The sequence below is a fragment of the Parasteatoda tepidariorum genome, chromosome 9, assembly GCF_043381705.1.
Source record: "Parasteatoda tepidariorum isolate YZ-2023 chromosome 9, CAS_Ptep_4.0, whole genome shotgun sequence".
Lineage (NCBI taxonomy): Eukaryota > Metazoa > Arthropoda > Arachnida > Araneae > Theridiidae > Parasteatoda > Parasteatoda tepidariorum.
In genome coordinates, this window is record NC_092212.1 from 73548096 (window position 1) to 73561015 (window position 12920).

The 12920-nt window shown below is 28.6% G+C and overlaps 1 protein-coding gene across 4 annotated transcripts in view; it reads right to left on the reverse strand.

Annotated features, from left to right (window-relative positions):
• Positions 1-4507: 4507 nt before the first annotated feature.
• Positions 4508-12920, reverse strand: part of LOC107451439 (patronin) — a 125200-nt gene continuing 116787 nt past the window's right edge. For all 4 annotated transcript variants that reach the window (XM_071185331.1, XM_016067522.3, XM_016067523.3 and 1 more), the window contains exons 15-18: positions 11214-11326; positions 9964-10271; positions 7940-8103; positions 4508-5598 (exon numbers count right to left, since the gene is read on the reverse strand). In XM_071185331.1, coding sequence (XP_071041432.1) covers positions 5466-5598; positions 7940-8103; positions 9964-10271; positions 11214-11326 — 718 coding nt within the window. In that variant the 3' untranslated portion in view covers positions 4508-5465. The remainder of the gene's footprint in view (positions 5599-7939; positions 8104-9963; positions 10272-11213; positions 11327-12920) is intronic.

The following is a 12920-nucleotide window of genomic DNA, read 5'->3' on the forward strand; positions in this document are numbered from 1 at the left end:
CAAAGTGTGGTACGCGTACCCCCTGGGATACGGGAACAGTTTAGCGGGGGTACGCGTTCTTATGCGAAATATCTTTGCAACAAACAGAAATTTCAATAACTTTTATTTAAAAACAAAGCTAGCCATGAAAATTTACGATTACGTGTTTTTCTATTGGCTATATTTTTTGAAGAGTTAACAGTTAATAATTAATGGTGTCAACAGCCAGTTGTGATTTTTAACTTTTGTACAATTTTTTTATAGTAAAAAATACGTTCATTTTTTCATTAGTGGCACACAGCGTTACAAAAAATTTAGAAAGGGTACACTAAAGTCATAAGCTTGGGAAACACTGTTGTAGGCCATTAAAGACTGTGGTTATTCTTTTTTTCCAGTGGCGCCATCCCCAGAAGCAGAAAGTGCCTAAAACTGTGACTTGACAGCATTTTCCTGCGAACCCCCTGCCTCCGGTAGTCTTGCAGAACAATCCCCAACCCTAATCTCATACATTCTGCCATAATGACCTGAAGGTTTAAAAGCTTCCTCTCATAATTTTGCAGAACATATCCTCCCACCCCAGTCAGAAAGTATGTCTCAAGGAGTTCCCCTGCCAGATTTGCCTCCAAAAGACTATGCTCCGTCCGTCTCAAATAATTCTGAGCTTTCTATATTTTCCTCAGATGCACTGCAAATGATAATCTGCATTAATTCCATGTTGGAGTTAAAATATATTTTGAAAAAGCGGAAAACATTGATATTGTCATTAAACGAATGAAAATTCTCTTTAGCTTTGACCACTTGCAGTTTTGAGCAGACAGCAGGAGAAATCCATAAAAATAGTATTCAGAGAAAGTACATCTGATTTAGTAACTTAAAATATCACCTGTACTAATTAATTAGAATATTCAAGGTATCTGCTACATTTTAGATTTTCAAATTCATGACTTTTTATGATTTTCCATGACTAAATCCATGAATTTTTCATGACTTAACTAAGTTACTATTTTCTCTGACATAAACGAAACAATAAATTTAGAAAAGCATTATATTAACATTAATTGAAATGATAGGTATAACCAAAACTGTTATACTCTGCATCTTCATTTTTATAGATTTCAAATTTAAAAAAACAGAGTAAAGAAAGAGTTGAAACGATAAAATAGCTTAAAAAAAATACAAAAGTAAATATTTCTTTCCCCTTTTTTTTTGCAGAATTATATTCTAAAGATACTTTTCTTGTTCATCAAAAAGGAAAGAAATATTCCTGATTTTTCTGTTCTCACTTCGGAATAAAAAAAATTCACCAACGACTGGTTTTCTTCAACTAGAATTTTAAATTGATAAAATTAAAAATAAAAAAAAAACAATAAAAATTCTTAAATCACAGACGTTTAAAAGATAATTCGCTCTAGAAATGATGTTTTTTCTTTAATTTTTAAAGAACATGATAAAATCATTTTATATTCTAATAAAATATGAGGGAGTGGTGATTTTGTTAGGAATACTGATATTTGGAACAAGATGAAATTGGGGGGGGGGGGATTCCATTTTAAAAAATAGATTTTTCGGAGTGATCCATGATGAAAATCCATGAATTTCCATGATTTTTTTTTAAAAAATAGTAAAAATTATGACATTTCATGACAAATTTTGTTCAATACTGAAATTCATGACTTTCCAGGTGAGCGGATACCCTGCATATTTGACGCCACCCTCTAAAACCATTAAGATTAGCAAGAGGATAATGATTGATTATAATTAAGATGAGGATTAGTGCAAGGAAATCTGATCATAAGACATTACGAATAAAAACAACAATAAATTTAAAACTTCAAATCTTTTATTCCACATGTCATATGTTACAAACAAATAAAATAAGACCTTTGGGATTCCTATTCACATATTATTTACAAACATCACTAGTAATAACATGTTATGTACTTTTTCTTGAAGTATGAATTTCAGGATGAGATTTTTTTATTACAAACATTAGTTAAGAAAATAAAAAATTTAAAAATAAGAAACCGAATAAAGCATTTTTCACACATAAAAGTTGAGAGCTTGACATCTGCAAGACAGAAAAGCATCAGGAATGCCTGCCAATTCAGCACTAAGTTCTTTGTAACTTAGATCCATACAAAAATATTTATGAACAAACACAGCTATGAATTATACATAAACTAGGGTATTTCGTAAAGTAAAATATCTCCTAAACTACAATTTAAATTTTTGCATAGCCTAATATAAATTACTAAACGAGCATTTATAAAGAAGCCATAATAAATATTTTATTTGAAATAAAATATTTATGTTCGAAAGCTAAAATAATTTTAATTAACGCAAGTACATTTAAAGAGGAAAAAAAATTAAGAAATTTAGCTGACGAAAAAGTAATATATTTTATCTGACAAGAACAACTACCTTAAAAAAAATACATTCAGTAACACTGCATTAAACATCAATGCAAGCACTTAACATTTAAATACATTGGTTCCTGCACCATTTATTTTGAGCAAATTAATTTTGCGTTAACAATTTAATTTTCACTTTTAACAGTATGCAAGCCAGTCACGTATCGACTATTTTTCTTCTTTAATCAAAAATAACTACAAATAAAAACTTATTGTATCTTTAAACAAAAACAAAACATAGATACCATGAAATCAAAGAGACTTATTGGGAAAAAAGGAAGTATTATAATTAAATAAAATGAGAAGTGAATTAGAATAAAAAAATATTAATTAAAATTATCAGTAATTATTAAATAATTACATCATTGTAAAATACGATATAAAAACAGAATATGAGCTGACAACCAGGCTAAACCTCAGTTCAAAAAACCTCAGCTAAATTAATTCGATTTGTATAAAAATAACTGATTTATTTATAGTTAAATAATTTTAGATTTAATATAAAATAGTAAAAAATAAATTTAAATAGCTTATTATTTCAGCTGCATTATACTTAGCATTAATAATATGACTATCGTCTTATTACTCACGAGTAAAGAATTGTAGCAATACAGAAAAAAAGTAATAATATAGCTACCTTAATTACTTATCATAGGGGCTAAAACACAAAGAATTTTTAAAAATGTTAAAGTTACAAAATGATTTAGATAATAATTTGTTATTATTATAGCATTAAACAGCAAAAGAATACTTTTTTGAGCAAAATTTAAAGAGAGATTTAGCTATGCATAGTTACATAAAGGCACAGTAACAACAGTACATCAAAATAATATTACAGTTCAGTGAAATGGTTTAAGATAGGGTATGTTTAAAAATTGTTCGATAAGCGTACTTGTATACTAAAAAGATGCAGACTCTACGTCTTTTTCATTTATTTTTCTAACCTGCCTCCAATGAAGTTGACAATATTTTTTAATTTAATATATATATTAACTAAGTGTTATTTTTAAAAGGGTATAAATGAAAAAATCAAAAATTTAAGTGGGAAAAAACAATAAAACTGAATATAATATAACTGAATACAGTTAAAATATACTGAATACAGTTAAAATATATTATGATAACTGAATACAGTTAAAATTTCAAGCCAAAGGTACTGTAATAAATAATGCTTTCTCGCAGAAAACCAGTTTCATCCCACGTTATTATCCCTATTTCATCTCTTGTTGTGGTATTTATTTTTTCATTTATTTTTCTAACTAGTATGCAAACTAAATAATGAAATTATAAGCAAAATTTTTAATTTAAAAAAAATATTAACTGAGATATTTAAAAAGGTATTAAAAAAGGTTTATAAAAAGCTATAAAGAAAAACTTAGAACAAATGTAGAGGGAAAAAATAAAATTTAAATAATACAGGTAAGATTACAATCTAAAGGTACTGAAATAATTAACATAGTTTTTCCTCGACTGAGTGCTTGTGATGCTTGAATATATCTTTCCCGTCTATTATTTTTCCTGCAGGACAATATTTTTATACCTAATTTATCCCAGTTATGTCCCTTGTTGTATATTGAGAAAAAATTTTTATACAGTGGTAAAATCAAATGGTAAACATTCAGTTTGCTGTAACTCTTCTTTAACTACTATTTCAGTCCACACATACTTTCAATAACACATTTCAGACAAGCTTTAAACATTTTCAGATACATAAATGACTAAACATTTCTAAAGATAGAATTTTTTCATTCAACATTTGCCATAATGGTTGACTAATAAAACATTCAGATAAAAGAAACCTCAAATTTAAGAGATGGGTTTATTTTTAACAGGAATTTCATAATAAGATCACTTTTTTATCAACTTTTTTTAATATTCGTAATCCTTTAACATTTGTTTGAAAATAGTAAACAAAAAAAACTACTAATTAATACTAAATTACATGATTCTTTAAAAAAAAAAAAGAAACCTCAAATTTAAGAAATGGATATATTCAACAGGAATTTCATTATATGATAACTTTTTTTTAATCAACATAATAGCTTTTTTTAAATATTCATAATCTTCTAACATTTGTTTGAAAATAAATAAAAATAACTAATTAATGCTAAATTATATTTTCTTTTTTTAAAAAAGGAAACCTCAAATTTAAGAGACAGTTATATTAAACAAGAATTTTAATATAAGATCACATTTTTTATCGACACAATAGCTTTCTTTAAAATCTGTTATCCTCTATCATTTGTTTGAAAATAGTAAATAAAAAAAAACTTATTAATACCAAATTAAATTTTCTTTTTTTTTAAAAAAAGAAACCTCAAATCTAAGAGATATATTCAACAGGAATTTCATGATAAGATCACTTTTTTATATCAACATAATAGCTTTTTTAACAATATTCGTAATCCACTAACATTTGTTTGAAAATAGTTATTAAAAAACTAATTCATACTAAATTATATGATTTAAAAAAAAAAAAGAAACGTCAAATTTAAGGGATAGTTATATTAAACAAGAATTTTATTATAAGATCACTTTTTTATCAACATAATAGCTTTTATGCATTTTTCTGTTTTAAATCTTCTAGCTACATGTGTTTGAAAGTAGTAAATAAAAAAAAAACTCCAATTAATACTAAAATACACGCTTTTCTTTTTCCTAATAAAATTATCACAATAGGGTAAAATCCATTTAAACACACAAATGGCAAAGCCAAATATTCAAAGCACCAATTAAGTCAATCTATTTCTTCAATTTTTTTTAGCAACACTCAATCATTCACACAACAAAAAAACACTTGACAGAATAGGATTTACAAAACATACTTCTTTTACTTAAAAACGCAAAAGTACATAGAAAAAGGAAAATTCTGTATAAAAGTTCATTTTCTGTACAATTTACAGCACTCATAAATATATATCAGTATTCAGCAAGTACATTTTAAGTTAAAAATGCAAGCTTGTTTTAAGCTGTGATCTCGAAGTACGAAGAAGCCCTAGTGGTTAATATTGACTCGAATAATAGTATTGTTGGCACACATCAGACTAAGGCATAATATGTTCATTCAAAGTTAAATTAGAAGAACTCTTTTTTAGGAGGTACAACTTTTTTGCCAGCCCAAAGACTGTTGGGTATTGTAAAGGCATCTATGGTTACAGTTAAATGCTTTGTTTGTATCTCACTAAAGCATTTCCCACCAGAATTGTATCTGAAAAAGAAAACAATATTTAAGGAATTTTCTACTAAGCAGTCAGCAAGTACTCAAGCACTGTAAAGCAGTATAAGGGTGCGTAGCAAAATCTTTCAACAAAAAATAAGCACCTTTTAAATACTTTTTAAGCACTCAAAATATATTTTTAAGCACTACATACATTAACAAAATGCAAAATAATTTTAAAAGACTTTAGATGAGCATGAGAAAATACCTAGTTTCTGACAAAGAACTAGAAAGAATTTTAAATTGTGAGTAAGGGTTTTGGTATAATAATTAATTAAACGGGTGAGTAACATTTAACAACAAATTTAATCAAACAAGTAACAAAGTAACATATCAGACATGACAATTTCATGCCAACACCACCTTGGGCACACCTCATACTACTACTGTAAGAATAAAACAGTTCTGTACGTTTTCCCTCTTAGGGGAAAAGTTTAATAATTCTCCCTTTTTGCGTTTTCTCTGAATCTCACTGAACTCTTTTCTTGATTATATAAGCCGTCATAAAATGATCGAGAGATTTTTTGGTTCGATAGCAGAGGGTGGAAAATGAAGTCTGAAATTGAGAATATCTTGCAAAATGCAACAGAGTTGCATATGAGAAAGCAATAATCTCACCGAAACCTGCTCAGTAGATGCACATACTGACTCGCAAGTATTTCATCAAACATGTAAAATGATTGGTGCTTTCATACGTTATGGACCAACAGTATACCAAAACGAACTGTGAAAACTTTGAATAGAATAATGTGAAAAGCACGCTTTTGCATAATATGTGGTAAAAATCGACATGGTAACAAGAAAAAAGCTTATTTTTGAAAAGGGAAAATTAAGTACTTTTTAAAAACACCTAATGAAAAAGCACCTTTAAGGGGTTTTAAACAACGAAAATCAAAAATAAGCACCTTTAAGCACTTTTTAAAAAAGCTACGAACCATGAGTATTTATTATCATATGGAGAATTGAGTGAATGAAGGTTCTAAGAAACAGCAAAATCTATAAATCTACTACAGTCATTTAAAGCACATGCTTGTTAGCGTTTTTACTCTTTACATTTTAATCAGTACAGAAATACAAACAGAGTTTGTCGAGTTCAATAAGCTAGTGCAAAAACACTACTACTGGGGATCTCTTTACCCAAAAAGTAGATACAAAGCCTTACTAACGAACCTGGTACTGTCACCATTTTTAAGCCCTTAGTGTCAGTGAAGGACAGCTCCAGAGCTCTGTTAGCAGGGTCGGGACTGGGGGTCTAGGGCTGATGTGTAACTTGGGGCTATAATTATTCAAAATTAGCTAAAACTTCCTATATTCAAAAATAGTGAAAATTTGCATGAAATTTAGTCCTAGTTAAGTTGTTTTGTAAAAATTAAAATATGATTCAATTACATTTGAAATTAAAATGCAATTAAGTGTCTATGCCAGCAAAAATATCCTGTATGAATTATGTATGTTAAGAAGTAAGAACTATTAAATAACTAGGATATTTTTAAGTGTTAGCATTTCTGAACGATAGATGTGAGAAATCACAAGTTCCAGAAACGATCTAAACAAGTCTTATTAAAATTATAAGAATTGCCTTTCATACGGAACCATTAAAACAAGACGATACACTAGCAGAAACGAAAGATGCAGGAATCATGGATTGAGGTTCACTTGTACTTATATTAAAATGTAAATTCAAATGTAAACATTTCTCCATTTAATAAATATCGTTTCAAAACTTCAAACACAAAATTTTTGGATTGCTTTTATATTTAGCATTAAAAAAAATTTCAATTAAAATTATATTTTTAACAGTTTCAGATATATTTTAATGTTTTTGTCGTAGGCCATTAAGGCAAGGGGTGTGATTGTTCTTGTTTTCCAGTGGCGCCATCTATGGCCAAGAATTAGACTTCTCCTACATCCATTTGTAGGACGGACATAAATACATCCATTTATTCATTCACAGACTGAAATTTTGACCTGAACCAGAAAACAATCAATCTCTAATTCAATACCCCCAGAGGTATAATTTGTTATGGGAACATGGTGGACTTTGTGACCCAACATATTTAAGGTGCACCAGACACCCATTACTACACAGGGAGTCTTTAACCGTCTGAATTCGAACTCCAGTTCTCAAAAACTTGAGTCCGGCGCCCTGCGAACCAGGCTATTCAGGTCCCAGATATATCTTAATTTTACATGAAATTAAACCGATTGTGAAAAATATTAATAAAGAGAGAAATATTTTTTAATTGTAAACTATGTGAAATATAAATGCTTCAATACGCTAATTAAATGGTTAATATGCTAAGTAAATTGAGTAAAAGACAATTATACTTACTTATAGAACCTGTCCATCATTTTATCTATAATATTCTTTGGCCCAATTCCATACAATTTGGTGACTTCTTCTCTCTCAGGATTATACGTATAAAGAGCTCTAAATTGGCAACCAGCATCACGGAAAAGAATCAGGAAATGCTTGCTTTCTGAACGGTTTATTTCCTGTAATGGACGAAAGAAAACAAATTATATAAAGCATCCTGAGTAGCACAGAGATATTGTTACTTACATGATCAAAATTGATCGACAATGTGAGCACTGAAGGTATTGTATGGCATCCATTGGTTATAAGATTTCAAAATAAATTTTCCCATTATTATTCTTATTTAATTTAATTCAAAAAAAGCTAATTTAGAGATAAAATTCAGGAAGAAAGTTTAAAACACCAAAATAATTTATAATTGCTGGAAAGTCCAAAGGATAAAAATTTAATATATTTTTTTAATTATTTGTAAATAATGATGACTATTTAGTTCACAATATTTCTCTGTTTTCCTGAAAGAGCTAGATCCATTCGTGAAGTAAACATTTTAAACAGATGTTGAGTTGCATATTATTTAAGTCGCTATTGTTGGAAAAAAAGAAATTAAGCCTAAAACAATGTAGAATTTACTTCAAAATTTAGAAAATATTTATTATTTTTTAGTACTGTTTGTAAAAACTATGTAACTTTTATTATCTGCTGAGATAATCACGTATACATTTAATAATTTGAATGGAAAAAATAAAACTTATGGTTAATCAAAATACCATATGTAAATTGAAACAGTTGAGATAAAAAAAAATAGTAGTAGTTTAATTTAGATGTATGTAATTAAAGCAGATAAAGTTTTTAGATTTTAGTGTATTTGTAAAGTTTAACTTTCTTTCTAAGTGTTGGAATACCTGTTTATTAAATCACTTGCTTTATCGAAACAAATATCCTCAGAACAAATGTGGTTTTAAAAAGGAACAAGCACTGTATAAATTAGATTATGCGGTATTCAAAAATTGCAATTTTACATTGTTATACAAAAGATACAACGGGGTTCGTGATTCTTTTTATTTTATTTAAATCAGATTTTTTTTTATTGAAATACACTGTAAGAACTTTGATTTATGACTAAAAAAACTTTATAAATGTTAAGTCAAAATTAAATTAATATTAAAACTATATTATAAGAATATTTTAGAAGCTCTAACTACCTAAAACAATTTTTCATTATAATGCATAGCAACCATTTCATTTTGAAACAAATGCATGATTGAAATCAAAGACTAGATGAAATAGAGAATTTAAAGACTACTTTAACTATTAAAACAAAGTTTCAATTACAAAACCATAATTTTAACTTAAAATTGTGATTTCCTTTTCTTTCTCTTGATTTTTAAAATGACAAAATAAATGTAATAGATTGCGTTTATAAATGCAGTCATTCATTAAAAAATAAATAAATATTTAATCTATATATTTTTATATCAAAATATTCATTTTTAATCCTATATCAAAATAGATAAGCTAAGCTAAAAAAAAATTTTTTAAAAATCTAAGTACTAATTGAAAAAATTTTTTCACAAAATTTCTTTATAGAAAATCTGATAATGTCAAAGATACTGTAAACATATTATGAGAAAAAAATACTTAAATGTTTACTTTAATCTGTACTTTCAATCTCAAGAATCAAAAGCTTTAAAAAAAAAAGTAATTAATTTCGAATGTGTTGGAATTTAACACATACAAAGAAAGAAAGTAATTTCGTTAGCCAAAATTAATTAATGCAGCAATTTATTTCAAATAAATTTTAAAACTAAGAAAAGAAATAATAAAAGTATAAATAATTTAAATCACTGTTGTCTAACTTTTTAAATCAATATATTTATTAAAAAAAATCAGTTGATTTAAATCAATAAACTTTGTAAAATAATATTGAAAAATTACAATTTGAGAAGGTTAATATTTAATACTATAAAAAATAGAATGGAATAAAGAAACAGAAGATTTAACATGAAATAGAAACAATCAGCAGATAATAGACAAATTACCTCCAGCACTTTTTTCTTAGTATCAGAATTCACAGCTCCTGCTAATACAGTGTTAATAGCGTTCATGATTATTCCCCTGTTGGACTTAGCAGTCGGCTTCACAAACAGCTTGGGCCCAGTATAATCTCCTGCAGCTGCTGAAGAACCATTAGATGCAGTATCTGACGCTCCATCACTGGATGGTCCACTGCCCTCCGGTACTTGCAGATTTGGATTCCTGTTTTGTAAAAATCCAGCATTTGGGCTTCTAGATCTGTCTGTACTCCCACTGTTTAAGGAATCCAAGTCAAAGTCATGCATGTCTCGACCTATCATATACATATTAAAAGTGTATTGGTTAAAAAATTTCTATGACATAAAAAATGTCCTTTAGATAAAAATAAGTGTTTCTTGTACAGGGTGCGTAGCCAAATTATTCAACAAAAAATAAGCACCTTTTAAGCACTCAAAAGATATTTTTAAGCTTTTTAAAAAATATTATAATTGGGCAGGGTACGAAAGTTTTTGACAATTGATGGTTTGATCTTGCTTTAACCATCATGTCAAAAAAAAAAACTTTCGCATTGTTTTTGACAATTGTTGAAAATCATGAAATTTTTAATCATATAAAATGAATGGCGTTTTCATAAGCTACGGACTGACAATACGACGAAATAGTTTGGGGTTGAATGAATTGTGAAAACGTTGAATAGAACAATGTGAACTGCGTCTTTTTTTCATAGTTCGCAGCTAAAATCAACCTGGTAAAGGAAAAATCTCATTTTGAAAAAAGGGAAAATGAAGTACTTTTTAAAAACACCCAATGAAAAAAAGCACCTTTAAGGGCTTTTAAAAAACGAAAATAAGCATCTTTAGGTGCTTATTAAAAACGCTATGCACTGTTGTATATTTTTGGCTGAAAATAACAAATTTGCGATTATTTTTTGTACACTGTGCCCCATTTTCTCAAAACTCCGAATGACCGTTTCTCAAAACAACACGCAATAACAATTTACAGACAAAGAAAAGGTGCTGTCATTGACAGTGAATCCATCGCTAACTGGACGACCATTTTGGTGAGAAAAAAAGTATCAAGACTCTAGATATACTAACTCTTAGTTTACAGTTGGTACAACAAATATACCAAAATGACAGGTATAATGACAAAAAATATACCTCCTAAAATGGTATTTGATGCAAAGTATATTTAATAACAGGGTATGTATAAAAATTTTTTTTTTGTAGATTATTATAACGTAAAATATGTTTACCAGGGAATATCTGAGAAATTCTTTTATTTGCAGTATTATCCCCAGAGAGTAAAGCAGCCAAATCACTATTCATTGGAACATATGCAGATTTAGGTCTTTGCTTAACTTCTCTCCTAAAAATACAATAACGAGAATAAGAATTTTTTGTTAGTCTGCTGATTTTTGATAAGCAAATTAGGGTTAGATCTGTATTATTTTTCAAAGCAAGCAACAATAAAAAAAACTTTATGAAGTGCAGTGTCATTGCAAATGCAATCTAAAATGAATAAAAAATATTAACAGGTGAATAGAAAAACAATGCAAATCTAGTGAGTCAATAAATGACAGATTTATTACAAAAAAATTGATTCAGATTGTGCCTTTAGATTCAACTCAGTATTCAGTCACTGTACTCATGCTAAGAAAAAGACGACAATTCTTATTATTGACTAAACTCCTAACTATACTAGGTGTTCTAAAACATATCAACGATTTGCAAAATCAATTTTAAAAATATGAAAAAAAGATAGAAGATGTAAAGTTTGCTCTGTTCTGCATAGGAAAACTTAATATTTATTATCACAAAGTTTCAAAAAAGTTTGTCAACAGATGAAGCCACTAACTGGACTAATTATGAAACAATGTTTTCTCCTGCAACTGAAAATATTTGCATGCAATTGTGTCCTCCTACTGCATTGTATCTGCAAATGGTGGTTATTTTAAAAATAGTTGACAAAATTTGAAAAAATAAATTTTGAAAAAAATAAACTTGGTTTTCTAAGTAGAACAGGACAGACTGTACATTTATATCAGGGCTTGCAGTTCAAAAATTGTGTGACATGTCCAAGATGTGTAAAAAATCTCATCGGGGAAAATTGAAGTATTTCATCATAATCTGCCGATGAAAGAGTATTCAGAACAAAGAATTGAATTAAAACATCACAGCAATGCAGATTGCCCACAGAGACAAGCAATGATTTAAAACTAATTAGACGTTGATCTATCACTGATCTCTCAGCTACAATTGAACATTGGCTGTTNAAGGTCAAGAAAACTGAGATGGGCACAGAAGGCCTTGGCCCTCTATGGGCTGTCGCGCTGCTGAGTTTATTTTTTAAACTTGGTTTTCTAAGTAGAACAGGACAGACTGTACATTTATATCAGGGCTTGCAGTTCAAAAATTGTGTGACATGTCCAGGATGTGTAAAAAATCTCATCGGGGAAAATTTAAGTATTTCATCATTATCTGCTGATGAAAGAGTATTCAGAACAAAGAATTGAATTAAAACATCACTGCAATGCAGATTGCCCACAGAGACAAGCAATGATTTAAAACTAATTAGACGTTGATTTATCACTGATCTCAATACAATTGAACATTGGCTGTTTTGCAGGAAAGAAAGTAAACAAGTTACATATTACTTGCCAGGCATACTTAATAATTCTTATAATTATACTTCTGTGATAATAACAACTATCTGCATTTACGCCATCACTGTTAATTTGTGTTTAATACTTTTTTGTCACTAAAACCTCACACTTCTTTGTTAATACTCCAACAGTAGATCATTGAAGTTAAGCTTTATGGACAGCCAGCAGTCAGTGAGGCCGCTTCACTTGCAGGCCGTCAACCATCCCCAGGGCCGGATTAACCTTTAGGCACACTAGGCACGTGCCTAGGGCCAACGAAAAACTTGGGAGAAAAAAATTTGTTGACAAAAATAATTT